The sequence below is a fragment of the Helianthus annuus genome, chromosome 9, assembly GCF_002127325.2.
Source record: "Helianthus annuus cultivar XRQ/B chromosome 9, HanXRQr2.0-SUNRISE, whole genome shotgun sequence".
Lineage (NCBI taxonomy): Eukaryota > Viridiplantae > Streptophyta > Magnoliopsida > Asterales > Asteraceae > Helianthus > Helianthus annuus.
This window is the reverse complement of record NC_035441.2, coordinates 81,303,264-81,322,072: the sequence shown is the minus strand read 5'-3', so window position 1 is coordinate 81,322,072 and position 18,809 is coordinate 81,303,264. Positions and strand designations below refer to the sequence as shown.

At 39.3% G+C, this 18,809-nt stretch overlaps 1 protein-coding gene and 1 non-coding gene across 2 annotated transcripts; one reads left to right on the top strand and one right to left on the bottom strand.

Annotated features, from left to right (window-relative positions):
* Positions 1-8,075: 8,075 nt before the first annotated feature.
* LOC118482400 lies at positions 8,076-8,182 on the top strand. The gene has a single exon (XR_004868440.1). It is a non-coding gene; the product is annotated as a small nucleolar RNA R71 (small nucleolar RNA).
* Positions 8,183-15,865: 7,683 nt separating this feature from the next.
* Positions 15,866-18,140, bottom strand: LOC110928783 (tubulin alpha-2 chain). Its single transcript, XM_022171807.2, has 3 exons — positions 17,883-18,140; positions 17,120-17,354; positions 15,866-17,043 (listed from the first exon to the last, which is right to left on the bottom strand). Exons 1-3 carry the CDS (start codon positions 17,973-17,975, stop codon positions 16,016-16,018), a joined length of 1,356 nt encoding a protein of 451 aa, XP_022027499.1. The 5' UTR covers positions 17,976-18,140; the 3' UTR covers positions 15,866-16,015.
* Between the last annotated feature and the right edge of the window lie 669 nt (positions 18,141-18,809).

Sequence of the window (18,809 nt, the reverse complement as noted above, 5' to 3'; positions counted from 1 at the left end):
ATTGTTGTTGTTGCCCGCATTCTGATTAAGCTGAAGGCAATCCCTCTTAAAATGACCCTCTTCACCACACTGAAAGCACCCCTTTTGATCTCCCCGATTCTGTTGAGGCTGTTGCCTCTCCTGTTGTTGTGGCTGTTGCTGCGGCTGCTTTGGGAGCCAGACCCTACAATCTTTGACCATATGACCCACCTTGTTGCACCTATGACATACCCGGGTGCATGGCCCGCGATGGTGGAACATACACTTATCACACTTTGGTAGCTTTCCTGCGTAAGAACCCTGATTTGAATTGTTGCTCTGATTCTGATTCACAGAAGACGACTGACTGAAACTACGGTGGATGCTGTTGTCTGCCCTTGTTTGAGATTGGCTGCCACTGGTTGCTTTGTCAGTATCGTTCCATTTTCGCTTGTGATCACTAGCAGGTGTGGTAGCTGTAGCAGTTGAGGTAGTAGCAGAAACACGTGGCGGCAAGTTGCCACGTTCGACCTCTTGGTCAGTAATATTATGTGCCAAACGGACGATACGGGGCAGATTGTCTAGATTTGCAGCAGTAACGTACCCCTTAACAGCTGGTGCTAAGCCCTTGAGATACAACTCAATTCGCCGATGTGGGGGTTGAGACATGTTAGGGCATAAAGTTGCTAAATCATTAGACCTCCTAGTGAATGCTTCAATCTCAGATCCCTCCATTTTCAGATTGTAGTACTCGTTCTCTAGTTTCTGAACCTCATCACGAGGACAATACTCCTCTCGCATCAACTCCTTGAAGTCATCCCAAGTAGTGGCATTCGCCATCTCAATACCCAACATCTGAAACTAGGCATTCCACCATGTCAGGGCACCATCCTCGAGTGTGCCCGTAGCATACTTCACTCTGTCCCCAGCAGGATAGTTACACATTGCAAATACCGATTCTGCCTCTCAAACCATCGCAGGAGTCCTACAGCCCCTTCAGTCCCACTGAAGGTTTGTGGCTTACAATCCATGAACATCTTGTACGTACAAGCAGGTGGAGCAGGTAGATTGTTTTGATTCGCAGGTTGACCTAAAACGAAAGAACGTACAGCGCACAGGTAAGATTCGAGTATACGACACAAGGATAGAAAGTAATTGGCACATATCGTACCAGCCTGGTAAGCCGCTAGGGCTTCAGCTACATGAGTGTTGATCAAGTTGGTTAATTCTGCCTGCGTCATAGCAATGTGGCCACGTCCATGGCCTCGTCCGTTCATGTTTCTATACAAGAAGAGGAAGGATTTAAAATGCAAGTTCGAGTAGGAGTCAAGTATTACTATGACCTCTATAGACTACTGAGTTCTAACATAACACCAATTAGCCGAGCGAAACCCTTTTCACACTCGTTAAGCCTCACTGGGACTCACATGCACCTCACGTTATTATTATGTGTGCACCCATAATAATAAGGCGATTTGCATGCTTATCTCAGTGCCTCTTAACTTGCGCTAAAAGGTTCCCCACATTCAAAAACGAAGGGTTTTACAGGATCAAGAATCACAATAGTCGAGGGCAGTGTCATACTAACATATCACATAACAGGGGTTGGTAATATAAGGGCTCTTACTGCTGTGCCAAGTGTGCATTCACGTGTAATGTTATACATAAGTGTACACTAGATATACTATGCAATAGTAAATGAGAAACGAACCTTGCAGTCTGGAGCTGAGTGTCATGGTCGATTTCGGTACTGTTCGGTTATAGTCTGGTTTTATAAAAACGTTTTAAAACCAAGTTCACTATAACCAGTGGCTCTGATACCAAACTGTCACACCCCCAAAATACCACCTAGGGAGTGTCCCTGTTAAAGTTGTGACAAACCAATAACGAGCCACTAATCATATTGAACCAATCACAAGTTGTTAAATAAAATCGTCAATTATTGATAAAAAGTACCATCAATAAGTTTAAATGGAAACCAACATGTTCAGCGGAAGCAAATAAAAGAAAACATAGTTAACTGTTTCAAATTAAATGTATGGAATCAATAAACCCATCATTCGTATCCAGTTAGCACGACCCATGACCACTCCAGCTACTTCAGACAGCAAGTTCCAAATCCATATAATCTAACGACTTGCGAGCATGCAACAAGTGTATCAGACAATGCTGGTGAGTTCATAGTTTACGAAAACGTTGGTTACCAAGTGTTTAGTTAATCCATTGAATCTAATTCCGAAAGCAATGTTGATAATACCCCGAATACAAGACGGCTTTTGATTATTTTGCCCTTTCTCCAATGCTCCTATCAAAGCATTGGTCATGACTAGGTCATTAGTTCAACACCCGTCCTCCCAGGTACGGGGTGAGGTTGCCAAACCTAAGTAGCGCTACTAACTAATACCATGTTACCTCCCAGGTAACCAAACAACACGGAGGGACTTTAAAGGTGATAGGAAGAGTATATTATCCAACATTTCCGTTTTTATCCAAAAGACTTATCCCTCCCCAGGATACCCACTGACTGTCCCAACCACCGGGACGCATGCTCAAAAGTAATGAACTCACCTTTGGTTTGCTCGGTAAGACTTAGTTACTTGTTTAATAGAAATGATCAATCGAATCCTACGATAGTTGCACATAACAGTCAGTTCGCATACAAGCTTAGTGCGTATTGTTTCACATGTACTCATCAGACAGTGCACTAGCATTAAACAAGTTGTGCAAGTTGTATCAGTTAATCAACTGTGCCCATGTCTCACAACAGCACTTACCAATTCATGTCACTTAAACTATTACATGCATTAAATCACGAGCATCACTTAACATATTGCAAATACTCGTATCCCGCTCACATAACAATTTTCAAATCATGCATGTTCTAATTCATCATACACACTATAATCACCTGTTACTAATATGAGCTTACATAACGATTTGGCCCAACCCTTGCTGGCCCAGTTTAGATGTGATGTGGCCCAAGTGTAATCCGATTGGTGTGTGTGTATGTCGGACCCAATGTGTACCACCCACTATCTACTTGACCCCCAATAGTCCAATCCCGAATTACACTAAGTTGTGTGTCATCATTCCATTATATTTCATTATGTAGACAGATCCAATTTCCACATACAAGAGCATCATAGCATCATCCAATACACATAATATCTTTGACTGTCAATAAACATTATTAATAGAGTATTCATATTATTTCATTTGTTTATAATCATTGGCCTAAATTATGAACCAAGACACTATCAACTCTTAACTACTAAACATGGTCTTTAAAACAAAGCCCGGCCCAGCACCAACTAGAATGTGTGCTGCCCAAAACGAGGTGTGCGATTCTAATCGGACCCGTGACCCAACTGTGTGTGAGACCCGGTAACCCCAAGCCCATAGAATGTGCGACCAGGTTAAGATGTGCGGCCCAAGCTCACACAACCCAGCCCAAACAGTTAAGCGACTACACCCTATTCCCAAGCCCATAGTGATTGTTTTAACATTGACCCAATCTTGTTTATCACAAATAATCTAGTCCTTGACATGTTAATATAATCACCTAATTATATCAGATAGTCTTGAGGTTATGAATTCATGTTCGACTATCACATAACAATAAAACAACTATGATCATGCAAAACAATCAATGCCACTCCAAACAATACAAATAATCATTCAGTGTTTAATATTACGTAACTCAAGATCATGTAATTAATAGGCCATAGTCTAACCCTCCCATCGATCCTACTGTGTAAATAAACCATCCCCTCCATACATTCAATCATGGCAATCACAACTTAATTTATTAATATAAACATCAAGCACTAACATAAACCCTAGCCTATAACCCATTCGTTAACAATATAACTGCTGCAATACCATTAATATTAATATAATCAACAATAGCCTTATATTGCTACAACTATGTTTATATGACAAGAAAATCAGATCAAGAAATTATACTAACCGCAGAGAAAAGAAGTGTTCGAGCACCACAATCTTCGAAGGAGGGGGGGTCGCCAGTCGTCGATCAGGGAAAAAAGATAGGGTTTGTTGTGGTGATAATGTGATATGTACATAAGGTTACGTAACATCTTAATCAAGTGCTAAATAAGCTTAAGTGGGCCGGCAGTCCAAAGTATGTAATGGGCCGAGATCCAGATGATGGATTATTCAAGTTATGAATGTTGTGATCAAATGAAGTGTGATTATGTAGCCCAAATGTACACCGCCCAACTCGTTTAGTTTTCTAAATCAGTTGCACAACACAACTTTTAATTAGTTAAACGTACGTAATCACATATAATTGATCAGTTAAACATACGAAATCATGTAATCGTTTAATGGTGCACGAGATAGGGAAGCATACGCTAAAAGTTGTGGGATTTCAAGCAATGGTAGCCTTAATTATCTGGGTTGTCAAAGCATGCCCCCGTGCTCATTGAGCACGGGGCGTGTTCAGCCTTCTGTTCTCTTGTTTTGCTTGGGAAGATGCTGTCGGGAGGTCGGGCATGCCATGTTTGTTCCTTTTCTTGTATTTATGTTAGATTTAGCTGCCTTTTTGCTTCTTTTGTCTATTTGAGCTCATTTAATCCTGAAAATACAAAAGGAAGACAAAAACACATTTTTCCCAACATTAGTACTAAAAAAGGGTTAGTTTTATGCCACAATTGATGTATTTTATATGTTGCATTTTGTGCACATCAAATACCCCCACACTTGAATCTTTGCTTGTCCTCAATCAAAACTCTTTATAATGTGGCTTTTTTCACTCCCAAATGGAATGGGTAGAAGAGAAGGTTTTTTGGGCTTGTCATAGAGTCTCGGGATTTCCAAGATTCTTTATTAAGTTTTTTTTTTATTTATTTACAATCCTATTTGTCATGATTTATTAAAAACATTACACAAGATAAATTACTTATTAGGGCATAACATGCCTTTTTAAAATTTCATTTATATACAAGTTCACAAACGTCACGGGGGATCACTCAACACTCGGCCGAAGATGTATTTTACTGAATCACTCGAGAGCGGCATGGAACTCACTCCTACCATATGCTTGCCAAGCAATCAATCCTCCTCCTTTTTAACTATATACCTTTGTAAATATCAAGAGGACTTTTTGGGTGAAGGGTTAGGCTTGGGCTAAAGGTGGGTGGTTGGGTTAGTGGTTAGTAAAAGAGCGAAAGGCGTAAAAAGCATCAGTTTTTGGAAGACTTTTTATTTTTGATAATTTATTTTATTTTGATGAACCATTTCTTTCAAACAAAGTTATTTTTGATAAACTTGTTTGTTTATTTGGTTTCATCATCATTTTTTTTCACATAAGTCATAAGAAAAACCGAGCTTTGTTACTAAAAAAAAAGGGGTTAAAATGAAAAAGGGTTTAGGTGAGTAAAAAGGGGTGTTTGTTTTGGGTTAAGAAATGAAAAGGTTTAGGCTCAAAGAGGTTAACTAGGGGGATTTTGGGTAGGTTGTAAAAAAAAGAAAAATAATGGTGTAGAAAGAAAAAGGGGTTAGTCCTAATGCCTCCATCATTTACTTACTTGGGTTTAAGTTGGTAAGGACCGGGAATGTATCTCCGTGGCAAGTTCTCGAGGTTTTAGAACCAAACGGCTATTCACGCAAGAAACGAAAAATGAGCATTTAGTTTAAAGATATGTATTTGTATGCTCGATAAAGGCTCAAAACTCACTTTTTGTGGGAATGGGTTTTTATGTGATCAAGTATATATAATCAAATTTTAACTAAACTTATCATGCCATTTCATAATTTTCTTATGTTGGTTCTTTTTATTACGACTCTATCGGTTGAAAATTTGTAAAAATATAACCTTGTTAGAACTTGAAATTCCCAAATTAAACCTAGACAAGTAAAAAGAAAATGAGAATTTTTGAAAAAATTTGGGGTGATTAGCGGTTCCAATAAAGTTTTGTGTAGGCTTGTTAATTAGGACTTGCAAGATTCAAGGTTTTAGCATCCCCCCACACTTAAATTACACATTATCCTCAATGTGTCCCAAAAATAAGTTTTTAGATTGATTGAATGTGTAAAAAGGTGTAAAAAGCAAAATTTTATGTTACTGGGCGTCTGGACACGGCCCCGTGGTGTCCGGGCACGGCCCCGTGTTCAGATCGCCAGTAACAAAAGTTTTTAAATAGAAACAGAAGCCTGGACACGGGGGCGTGTTCAGTGAGCACGCCCCGTGTCCAGTTACCTGAACTGGGCATTTTCTGCAGACTATGCAGCACGGGGCCGTGTTGGGCGAAAACGACCCGTGCCGAACTTGCTGTAATGAAGAAATTTTGTCGGGAAGCTCTGTTTTTGTGCATGGGGTGCTGGTTCACATTTCCCTTGTTTTCCTTCACCATCCAGAGTGTGTTTTATTCCTGAAAATTAAAATTAAACTAGAAAACATGAAAATTAATCTAAGCTAAACTAAGGATAGTTTCGCGGAATGCCTCCATGGTGCGCCACGTTTATAAGGGTCCTTGGCTAGACCCAAAGCCTGGTCATATGTTATCCGAGTGGGATGTTTTGCATCCCATGTTGCACCGTCGGAGAGCATCATCCAAGCTCGAATCAATGACCTTCATGTAATTGACCGGGCCGTCGTCCTCTACTCTTTTTCCAACCCCAAACTTTACTTCCTCATCCCCAAACTTCAATGTAAGTGTCCCGTCATTCATGTCTACCATTGCTTGTGCAGTGGCTAGAAATGGCCTCCCTAGTATGAGGGGGACTTCGGTGTCTTCTTCCATGTCTAGTATGACAAAGTCGGCCGGGTAAACGAAATTGTCGACTTTGACCAATAGATTTTCAGCGACACCTTGTGGGTAATTGACGGGCCTGTCGGCAAGTTGTATACTCATCTTAGTAGGGCTCGTTTTTCCTAGGCTGAGTCGTTTGAACATTGATGCGGGCATGAGGTTGATGCTAGCCCCAAGATCAGCTAGTGCATTGCGAACGGGGGATTCCCCAATTGAGCAAGGAATCGTGAAGCTTCCAGGATCAATCTTCTTTTGCGGGAGTTTGTTGAGTAGTAAGGCGGAGCATTCTTCGCCTAAGTTAACTAATTGCAATGATTTAATTTTCCTTTTATGAGTGAGGAAGTCCCTCATGAATTTTGAATATTTAGGCATTTGAGTTAGGACTTCAATAAATGGAATATTGACATGCAATTGTTTTAGTAAATTTTCAAATTTTGCGAATTGCTCATTGGTCTTTTGACGAATTAACCGACCGGGGTATGGGACCGGAGAAGTTTTAGTGGGCTCTTGAATTGGTAGAGAAGCCTTTTCTTGCTGCGGTGCGGGTGGAGCCGCGGATTGGCCTCTTTCAGTTGGCGTTGGTGGGGCCTCTTCGGAACCCACAGTACGGTTTCCCAAAGCTATGAGATGTACTTGTGCCTTTGGGTTGGTTTCGGTATTGCTTGGTAACGCGCCTTGTGGTCTCTCGGAGAAATTTTGAGCTATTTGATTTAATTGTTTTTCAACATTTTGTATACTATCTTGTTGACTTCTAAAATTCGATTCCAATTGTTGAAATCGATCCGAGTTTTTCTTTTCGGTGTCAGAGATGAGGCGAGATACAGTATCTTCAAGCCTTTCTCTTCCACTTTGTTGTTGAGAGAAATTTTGTGACTCGTTTCTTGGTTGTTAAAAGTTTGTTCGTTGGTTTAGATTTTGTTGGTTACTACTATTGCCGGGTTCTCTCCAACCAAGGTTAGGGTGGTTACGCCATCCTTGGTTGTAGGTACCCGTTGGAGTACCCGACGGCCTAGGTCTGTTGTCAATGTAGTTTGCCGACTCTGTTTGATCATCTGTTTCTTTCATACAACTCCAACTTTCATGTGGCCCACCACACCCTTCATAAGCCATAACCGAGACCGTTTTTGTCATTTCTAATTTTTTTTATTTTTGAAGAAAGGGCCTCGAATTGGGCTTGTAAAGAAGTGCTTTCATCAACCTTATGGGCGCCCCGGGGCAATAGATTTATTGCCTCGGGAGTGTGCCACTGAAAATTGGTTTGAGCAATTTCTTCAATTTGATTGTATATTTCATTTGGGTGTCGATTACCCATTGTAGAAAGTGGATACTTGTTGCCATACCGCAAGACCGTGATGAGGACACTTTCGTAGTAGCTCCTTGAACCTTTCCCAAGTTTCATATAAGGATTCCCCATCCTCTTGTGAATATGTATTAATTTCAGTCATTAACTTAGCCGTTTTAGCAGGAGGGAAATACTTATATAGAAACTTTTGGGCTAGTTCATCACAGGTGTTTACCGAGCCAACTGGGAGGGCGTTGAGCCAAGCCTTTGCTCGATCTTTTAGTGAAAATGGAAACATGCGAAGGCGGATGGCATCGTTTGATGCTCCATTAATCCGAAAGGTATCACATATTTCTAAGAAATTAGTGATATGTAGATGAGGATCCTCATCCGCAAGCTCATGGAAGGTTGCGGAGTTCTGAAGCATTTGTATCAAATGTGGCCGAAGTTCGAAGTTGTTGGCTTCGACATTTGGTGCATTGATAGCGGCGCCAAGATTACCTACGGTGGGTCGTAGGTAATCCATGAGGGTACATTGGTCCGCCATTGGAAGTGGGTCCCCCGAAACTTTCTCTTGGTTTTTAGCTTTAAGTCTTTTTTCTGAGAAAGCGTACGGGTTCTTCTAGAGGTTCTTTTATGTCTCTACTAGAACTGGAGCTCATACACTATGTAGAAAGTTCAGACGTGGCGCCTGGGTTCCAAGTCCTACAATAAAAACAGAAAAGAACGTTGGTTAGAAGGTTCACCACGGCCCCGTGCTCAGTGAACACGGCCCGTGGTCGGAGATACAGTGATTGTTTTTCGGATCCCTGTTACTGGGGAGTTGGACACGGCCCCGTGTTGCACCGACATGGCCCCGTGTTGCACCGACACGGCCCCATGCTCAACTCTCTGTAACTCGGAAAATAAAAACTGCCAGTGACAATGCTGGGCACGGCCCGTGTCCGACCAGGCACGGCCCGTGCTGAGCTCTGTAGAATCTGAAAAAATAAGAAAAAATCCTAAAAAAATAGAAAATTTATAAAAAATAATTAGGCCGTTGATTCCTAACTTTCTTAAAATCCTTGTGTCCCCGTCAACGGCGCCAAAAACTTGATGTGTGCGAGGTGTAATATATTTTAGGTGTATATTTTAAGCCCTTTTACACTTTTTAGCCAAGTTTTAAATTTATAAAACACGATATTTACTAACACTAAACACACATATGGGCAAGTGCACCCATCGTGGACGTAGTATAGTGTTGGTAAGATACCGAGGTCGTCCAAGGACACAAGAGCTTTTAGTACCGGTTTATCCTCAACGTCTAATCAAATCAAAAAGTTAGAAAAAGGTTTTTTAAACTAGAAAAATAAAACTAACTAAAATGCTGAAAATAAAAATAAAACTAAAAACAGATAGACAAGATGAATCACTTGGATCCGACTCGTGTGTAGTGTAACCTTTGATTATTTTCGCACTTTTGCTCTTATTTAAGAGATTATTTAAGTTATTGTAGTAGGCCCCACTTTTGAAGGTGACGTTACCCTCAACCCAGTAGTTTGAGTCAGCAAGGATACAATCCTAAAGGGTCGGATTATTGAAAGATAATTAATTAAGTTATTAATGCATAATGTGGTAGGCCCCTCTTTTGAAGGTGACGTTACCCTCGGCTAAGTAGTCTGAGTCAGCAGAGATACAGTCCTAAGTAGCCGGGTTAAAGTTTTAATAGTAGTTTAACTTATGAGGGGGTCAAAGAGTTTGGACCCCCGTCATCCAATACCGGTGGGTATTGAAGGAGATCCTACTAAATTTGACCCAGGTCCTTTGCAGGATCTATATACACTGAACAATGGCAAGACTCTTACCAAACTGTTCCCTTAACCCCCGACCAGGTAGCCAACATATCTCCATATAGACCGTGGAGATATGAATGGTGAAAATCTTTTATTTTATATAGACAGTAAAATAATGCCAAGACACCACAGACAAACGATAAGGAAGAATCACCTTCAACATAAGAAACTAGTTATTAAAGTATTAATACATAACCAAATAAAAAGTGCGAAAAGATTAAAAATAAAAAGTATTACACTAAACACTTGTCTTCACCAAGTGATGTAAGAGACTTAGGCAAACATGGCCTTTGATTGTCAAGAAATCTTACGATCAATCTTGGATCCCGAGACGACTCACACACTCTATGATGGACAATGGATGATGGTGGTGTATGATGGTGTTGTGATGGTGGTGGGTGAAGTGTGAGAGAGGTGGTGTGCCAAGGGATGAGTTGCAAGTGATCCAAGCACTCCTATTTATAGGCTGAACAGAAGCTCGGGCACGGCCCCGTGTCCATTGGGCACGGCCCCGTGTCCATCCTTCTCTCTTTTTTCATTAAATGCAGTTTGTCTCCACTAGTTGACCATGCCCCTGTGTCCGCTGAGCACGACCCCGTGTGCAGAAGCGTATCTGTACTATCAAGATTTGCCTGGATTCTGCGAATCTTATAGTTGACCACGGCCCCGTGTCCGCTGAACACGGCCCCGTGGTGGGCGATAGAAGCTTCTACAGCTTTGTCTTTTCTGCTGACACTTGGGCACGCCCCCGTGCTCATTGAGCATGGGGCGTGTTCAGCCTTCTATTCTCTTGTTTTGCTTGGGAAGATGTTGTCGGGAGGCTGGGCATGCCACGTTTGTTCCTTGTCTTGTATTTATGTTAGATTTAGCTGCCCTTTTGCTTCTTTTGTCTATTTGAGCTCATTTAATCCTGAAAATACAAAAGGAAGACAAAAACACACTTTTTCCAACATTAGTACTAAAAAGGATTAGTTTTATGCCACAATTGATGTATTTTATATGTTGCATTTTGTGCACATCAACAACCAACTAATATAACATCACATATAAACAAACGCAGTCCCACTTGAGGTTTCAAAACTTAATGAATAATGGATATCTACAAACCTTATAATGGGCTATTGGCCATGGCCCAGCTACTGGGAGAGCAACCCGCCGGTCATATTTCAACTCAAAATGCCAATTGGAATTGTCTGAACCCATACCACCTCTTCCAGAGACCAAAAAGTTTTGTTAGTTCGATTGCTGAAAGACAAACTAATTTCACTGAAGACTCTGGATCACACTACGAATTGCCCTCCAAAGTAAAGAACCAACACAACCTAGGCTACTTAAAAAAAGAAAAATGAGTAGTCATACCTTTGAAGGATAATACAGTGAGGTTTATGTTTAGTTGAACTCTTGAAAGATATTAATAGCGTTCTGCAAAAGCAAGTTAGTGGAAAAAAAATTAATTCAATGGAGGTCCAAACAAATACTCTTATTGGAAAAACATAATGTATGAGCAACAAACATCAAAAGAGATGTTTTTGCTTCAAATTCTCTATACAATATTCGTTAAATTTATTATGTCCGTCCACCATTGGCTTCTATAGACGAACTTGGGCATTTATAAACCAGTTTGAAGCTTGTTTCATTCGACTTATAAAGATTTTGAATATGAATAGTGATCTACGCAGGAGCACCGATTAGCTTCTTCAAATCCTACATATTGAAATTAAAAAAGGTCATTTTATAATACAAAAAGAATAAATACACCTAATTAGAACTCCATTAATGTAATACTTACGTACCCAAGTCCGAACCTCATGTCAAAAGGTCGGAACAACTGTATAAAATCCTAATATGTTACAGATGTCATTGGTATACAATTTTGGGACTTCAGTCCGTATGTTATAGCAAGTCCCAAAAGGTTTATAAACCATATGAAAAATGGGTTTATTGTTTTCCACAAAAGATTCTATAACTGAACACCCCTTTTCCTGTTTTCTTTATTTTGATGATTAGTTTGTCCTTGCCCTTTAACAACATTTGAACAGAGGCTGACACAAAACATGTTAAATTATTGAGGCCCTTATAGGTGTATAAATACAAAACAGCTTTAAATCTTAATATTTAAAGGGAACTTCCTATTGTATTAGATCAAAAATCTTTTTTTCTATCAACATAAACAAAGATTTATTTGAGGCCTTATTTAATATTAAAACTAAAGCTCAACCAAATCCAACATAACTAATTCACAATTAAGAAAATCTAGGTAATACTGTCCATTAACCCCTCTTTCAATTGGAATCACCATTGGCCGGACAACCAGTAGCAATTCTTTGAAAAAGATTACGAATATCCACTCAAAAATCATAAGATTACAAATCCAACATAGCTATAAAATCAAGTTGTATACCAACTCAAAAATCAAATCCTAAAAACTTGTATACCTGCTGAGAGGTTAGATTCTTCACTGATTTGGTGAAATCTTCACCAATCGACTTGAATCGCTGTCGTCTTTTTGAATCGCCAGGGAGAGAGAGAGAGAGAGAGAGAGAGAGAGAGAGAGAGAAAGCAGATGGGATCGAAAAGAATTTTTATTTTGTGATGAGACCAAGAAACCCTAATCAGATATCCAAATAAAATGGATGGATCGAGTATGGTATGACCCAAACTAAACGGATTAACCACCGTTTGTAAACATGAGGATTTAGGGTTTACACAATCAAAAACAAAAAAAAAACATGATTATTATGGTTGGAATCACATAAAAAAACATAAAAGATCAGAAGGAATAAACATACCTATGTTATTGATTGATGAACATGAGAATGAAGAACAGGAACTTGCACTCGAGCGGCGAAGAATCCAATGACCTGAGAGAATTGCCAAGAGGAGAGATGGAGAGATGGAGCGTGTATTAGGGTTTGGAAATGAACCAGTCAAAAAAGAAAAAGCTTTTATATAGATCCGAATTAATGGGTAATGGTTGACCCGAACAAAAACGGATCCCGCGTCCCACTTATTTTTTGTTTGTATTTTGAGAATTTTGGTTTGTGTATTGAGAATTGAGATGGATTGCCTCCCAAAATCACCCTCTACTCAACCATGAGATGCCACATAAGCAAAATTGTTCCACCATCACATGCCACATGGCCCAAATCATCTCTTTTATTAATATATATAGATTAAATAAAATCTTATCTTACAGCAGAAGCAGAGAGTTTCTTGCTTTTAGTAGGAACAACTGTAGAACAATCGTCATCATCATCTGCACAAATCATTCATAATCATCATTTAGTCATAACCCATATTAATTTTACTGTACATTTAATAATCTAGGAGGGAAAAACGTGTACATTTAATATAGAGTAAATTACAAGTTTTGTCCTTTATGTTTACACCAAATTGCAGGCGCTGTCCTTTAGCGCAAAAGTTGACAAGTTTTGTACTTAATGTTCCTAAATATTGCACGTTATGTCCTTTTGGCCAAACTCAGTTAGATTTTTTGGTTAAATCTGGTCATCCTTTTAGTCTTTTTACCCTCATTTATCTAATAGTATTTAAAAAATAAAACAAAATGATTTAAAATATTATTATTATTTTAACTATATATCTAATGTGCAATAAATAAGTAAACATCATCCACCTCCATGATCATCAGTGGTGTACGAATTCAAGACCACCCTCCACCTCCATCATCAGTGGTGTTCCATCACCACCACCACCACCACCACCACCCTCCACCCTCCACCCTCCACCTCCTCCTCCACATTCACTGCCCTTCACCACCACCACCCTCCACCGCCACCCTCCACCTCCTCCTCCACATTCACTGCCCTTCACCACCACCACCACCCTCCACCTCCTCCTCCACATTCACTGCTCACTGCTACTTGCATCAAAACCCCCAAAAATCAAAACCTAAATACCAAAATCAAAAACCCCCAAAACCAAAAATATCAAAAACCCCATAAAACAATTCCGGCATCGAGTCTCTGGCCACCACTCCCCTTGGCAGAATAAATAAGCCACAAACCAAAATTTTTCCATCTTTTGATGATTCAACAACCTATGTATCCAACATAAGAAGCTGGATACTAGAATTTCTAGCAAAATCCCTATCATTCCATCTTATGATGATTGCACAGTTCTAACTTTACGGTATATGTCCAACGGTCCTCCGGTGTTAACGCCATGAACCGTCATCAAATCCACCGCATGATCTTCGATTATTTCCCCATAAACAGTCACAATCCGCCGCTACGGCCACCTCCGTAGGACCAGAAACAACCGCCGATCCTTCTGTACTGTATCTCCTCCGTAGAACCCTCTTTCGGACCGGCCGGAAGCTGCATCATCTCTACAGGAGTCTATCTGTTCTTCCATCTGCAAATAGAGAGAGAAGAGAGAAAGTGAGGGAGGAAGAGAGAGTGCAAACTTCTTTTATTATATGTTTTTATTTTGTACACAATAGTCCCTTAATATTAGTTATTGTACATAATAGTCCCTGAATAGATGAAAAGACAATAATGCCCTCATGTGCAAGGCACATGACCAGATTTAACCAAAAAATCTAACTGGGTCTGGCTTAAAGGACATAACCTGCAAGATTTTGGAACATTAAGTACAAAACTTTCAACTTTTGCGCTAAAGGACAGCGCCTGCAATTTGATGTAAACATAAAGGATAAAACTTGTAATTTACTCTTTAATATAAACAAACATAAATTCATATTAAGTGTTTAATCTTTCTTTGTATTTAATTTAATACTATCAATATCCATATTAACATATTCTAAAACCATTCTGGCTCCACAAATGGTTCTACCACTTGTCGCTCGAAGAAAACAGAGCAGAAATATATCAACACTTTAAAATAAAAATTATCAACATTATCAACAGTTTAAAAAATCCACAAACCTAAAATAACCCTCAGACGATTGTATGAATTTCAAACAACTATAGATTAATTCAAAAATTAAAATTCAAAATTAAATAAAAAACATACTTTCAACGATGTTGGAACAATGATGGTGGAATAATTATGTGAAGCACAAAGATCTGTAATCGAAGATTAACCGACTGAATATGAAAATCTTAGATAAAATATTAAATAAAATCTTATCTTACAACAGAAGCAGAGAGTTTCTTGCATTTAGTAGGAACAGCTGTAGAACAATCATCATCATCATCTAATCAAATCATTCACAATCATCATTTAGTCATAACTCAGATAAAAAACAGTTACGAAAAATCAAAATCAAAAACAAAAACAAACATAATTATATATTACATTATCATCATTAAGGCAAACGATATATCCCCAAAATTTGTTCTGAAAGTGAGTCAGAAAGAGCTTCGGTTTTATCTTTTCCTTTATGAACAAATGTTGAGTATTGAGAAGAGGGGATTTGAGAGAGAGATACATTGAAAGTGTGATTTGAAAATACATCAGTAGAGAACACAAGAGTGTAAATATGAAGAGAGAAATGAGAAAAAAAACCTTTATATAAGAAGATGATTGACAGAAGTGAGTGAGTGACATGCATTAATTGCAAATTACGTATTCTCAGACATTTTGAATTTGAAATTACCGACAACAAAACATCTGCTGATATATACGCATCCCTTGAACCTTCAACCTCTGCTGGCTTTAAAGTATAGATATGGGCAGAGGTTTTGGATGGCAGAGTTTTATGTAGATTTTAAAATAACTTTATTTATTAGGTTTTATGATGCAGTAATGACATAAGAAAATCATTATTGAACAACCTCTCTAGCTGCCACATCAAGTTTTTCTTATGACACTCAAATTTCTCCTTTTATAGAAAGAGACATTGTTTGGGTTTCAATATCAATTTTCAAAATTTGGTTATATTTCTAAAACTATGTCTTAATTTAAACCTATTTTGTTTAAAATTTATTTTGAACCCCAACCAAATCAAACCCTTTTTTAAACAAGTAAAAAGGATGGTACCCTAATTTTAGGATAACATTGAATTGCACACAAAGTGACATAGACAGCACATCAACTAGTTCAGAACAATAATTGTTGCATTAAATGCTTTTAATTAAAACCAAACAAAAAACATGTAGAAGACAGCAACAATGAAAGTACATAAGTATGTCACAAGGACACAAACACACAAAAGCAAACATCCATAACAATCCAAACACAAATGACTAGTATTCCTCTCCATCATCACCCTCATCATCCTCGGCACCCTCTGCGCCAACCTCCTCGTAATCCTTCTCCAGAGCCGCAAGATCCTCACGAGCTTCAGAGAACTCACCTTCCTCCATACCCTCACCCACATACCAGTGCACGAAAGCACGCTTAGCATACATAAGGTCAAACTTGTGGTCAATGCGAGAGAACACCTCAGCCACACTAGTCGAGTTGGAGATCATACAAACAGCCCTCTGCACCTTAGCCAGGTCTCCTCCAGGCACCACAGTCGGTGGCTGGTAGTTAATACCGCACTTGAAACCAGTAGGACACCAGTCAACAAACTGGATGGTCCTCTTGGTCTTGATGGTTGCAACCGCAGCATTCACATCCTTGGGGACAACATCACCACGGTACATCAGACAGCAAGCCATGTACTTGCCGTGACGCGGGTCACACTTTGCCATCATAGAGGACGGCTCAAAAGCACTGTTGGTGATTTCAGCAACCGATAGTTGTTCATGATAAGCCTTCTCGGCTGAAATCACAGGTGCGTATGAGGAAAGCATAAAGTGGATCCTCGGGTAGGGGACCAAGTTGGTTTGGAATTCAGTCACATCAACATTCAAAGCACCGTCAAACCTCAAAGATGCGGTCAAGGAAGAAATAACTTGAGAGACCAGGCGGTTAAGGTTGGTGTAGGTGGGTCGCTCGATGTCAAGAGATCGCCTGCAGATATCATAAATAGCTTCATTATCAAGAAGGATGGCGACATCAGTGTGCTCCAATAGAGAGTGGGTTGAAAGGACACTGTTGTAGGGCTCAACAACAGATGTTGACACTTGTGGGGACGGGTACACGGTAAACCCAAGCTTCGATTTCTTTCCGTAATCGACAGAAAGTCTTTCAAGAAGCAGAGAACCCAAACCAGATCCGGTACCGCCACCGACAGCATTAAAAACGAGGAAACCCTGGAGCCCAGTGCAGTTGTCAGCAAGCTTCCTGATTCGGTCCAAGCACAAGTCAACAATTTCCTTTCCAACTGAAACAAAAGTAGAATATATCAGTACAATGATTCAAACCAAACAGAATGAAATAACTACATGTAATGATAGTACTTGTGTAGTGGCCACGAGCAAAGTTGTTAGCAGCGTCCTCTTTACCGCTGATCAGTTGTTCGGGATGGAACAGCTGGCGATAAGTACCAGTGCGTACTTCATCGATCACAGTCGGCTCAAGATCAACAAAGACAGCACGAGGAACGTGCTTCCCTGCACCGGTTTCACTGAAAAAGGTGTTGAAGGCATCATCACCTCCTCCAATTGTCTTGTCACTGGGCATCTGGCCATCAGGCTGCAAACAACATATAATTCATGCCATGCAAAATTAAAACTAAAAAACACTCGGTAACATTAACTAATTATCAATAAGCAAAAACATGTGGATCGGGATCAGTAGAGTTAATATGTGTAATTTTCTTTCAAAAAAACCTTAGATCTGCTGATGAATACAAATAAAACTTAAAGAAAAGGATCGCTCAACACCACCATTCATGTAAATTCAAAACACACTCAATAACAACAGTTTATCAATAAACGGACACATCTGTGGACCAGATCTAGAAATTATAAGTCCTATTCCTTGACAAAAACTGTACGTAAGTCTGTAATTTCTTCACTACACAGTGTAAAAACATAACTTCAACAACCAAAACCAGCAGATCTGAAGATACGCAAGTACAAATCCAATGCAAAACAGATCCAAAACGCAAACAACAACAGATAGATCTACAGTTAGCTTCACTGCAAACTACAGTTAGATCCAATACTCAAACAACAACAGATAGATCTAAAGAATTGAAAAAAAGTGATGAAAAGAAACCTGAATGCCGTGTTCGAGGCAGTAGAGCTCCCAGCATGCATTTCCGACCTGAATACCGGCCTGACCGATGTGGATTGAGATGCACTCTCTCATTTTGGTTGCGAAGAATCAAAAGGCGTTTATCAAGACGCCTAGAGATGCAACAGGGATGAGCTTTGCAGAGCTAGCTCTAGGGTTTGGTTATTTATAGAGGAGAAAATGGAGTGAGTTGGACGCCAACTATGGTCAGATCTACCTCACTCTGGTTTAGCATTATTTGCCGCTTCTTTTGCCTTTTTCGATTCACCCTTAAATTTAGGAGCAAAACTACCCGCAACAATTCTATAAACATTATTTATAACTTATTTTTTTACCATAATAATTTATAACTTTTTTATTACACAAATTTTTATAATGTGATATAGTTAGTTTTACATTAACAATAAAAACGAATAGTGATTCTGGCCTGATAACACCGACAACGATACCGATGTTGTTCGATCAAACCGACTTGGTTCATCAATGTATCGTTATTTCGATACAACTCCGTTTTCAATAAATATATATCGTAATTTCAAGAAAAAAAATACAACCAAGTATTTTAGTTTATATAATAAAACCTACGTACGAAAGTTATAAGAAAGAAATACTATCAACCATATTAGATATTGTATAAGACTTAAATTGAAGTGGAAGTCACTCTTCACCAAATTTCCTAATGTAAATATCTTAATTAATGAATGAATGAATTAATTAATTAATTAATTAATTAATTTGTTAGTGATTGTATGTACTTTAGTTGGTGCTAAGGTAGTATGGGAGTTTCAGAAACATCTCTTTACGGACCATCTGTAAGATGGATTCGGTTAGCAAGAATTTTAGGTTTATTAGGGTGAACGGTGTGGAGTCGGTAAACATGTTTGGCACCGATTGGTGACCATCGCCAGC

What these genes read in the sequence shown, in the direction of transcription:
- LOC110928783 (XM_022171807.2), bottom strand. Translation starts at nt 17,975, where the DNA reads ATGAGAGAGTGCATCTCAATCCACATCGGTCAGGCCGGTATTCAGGTC. An exon ending in GCCTCGAACACGGCATTCAG is followed by an intron (nt 17,355 to 17,882) that starts GTTTCTTTTCAT and finishes TGTTGTTTGCAG; the next exon opens with CCTGATGGCCAGATGCCCAG. An exon ending in TGCTCGTGGCCACTACACAA is followed by an intron (nt 17,044 to 17,119) that starts GTACTATCATTA and finishes CTTTTGTTTCAG; the next exon opens with TTGGAAAGGAAATTGTTGAC.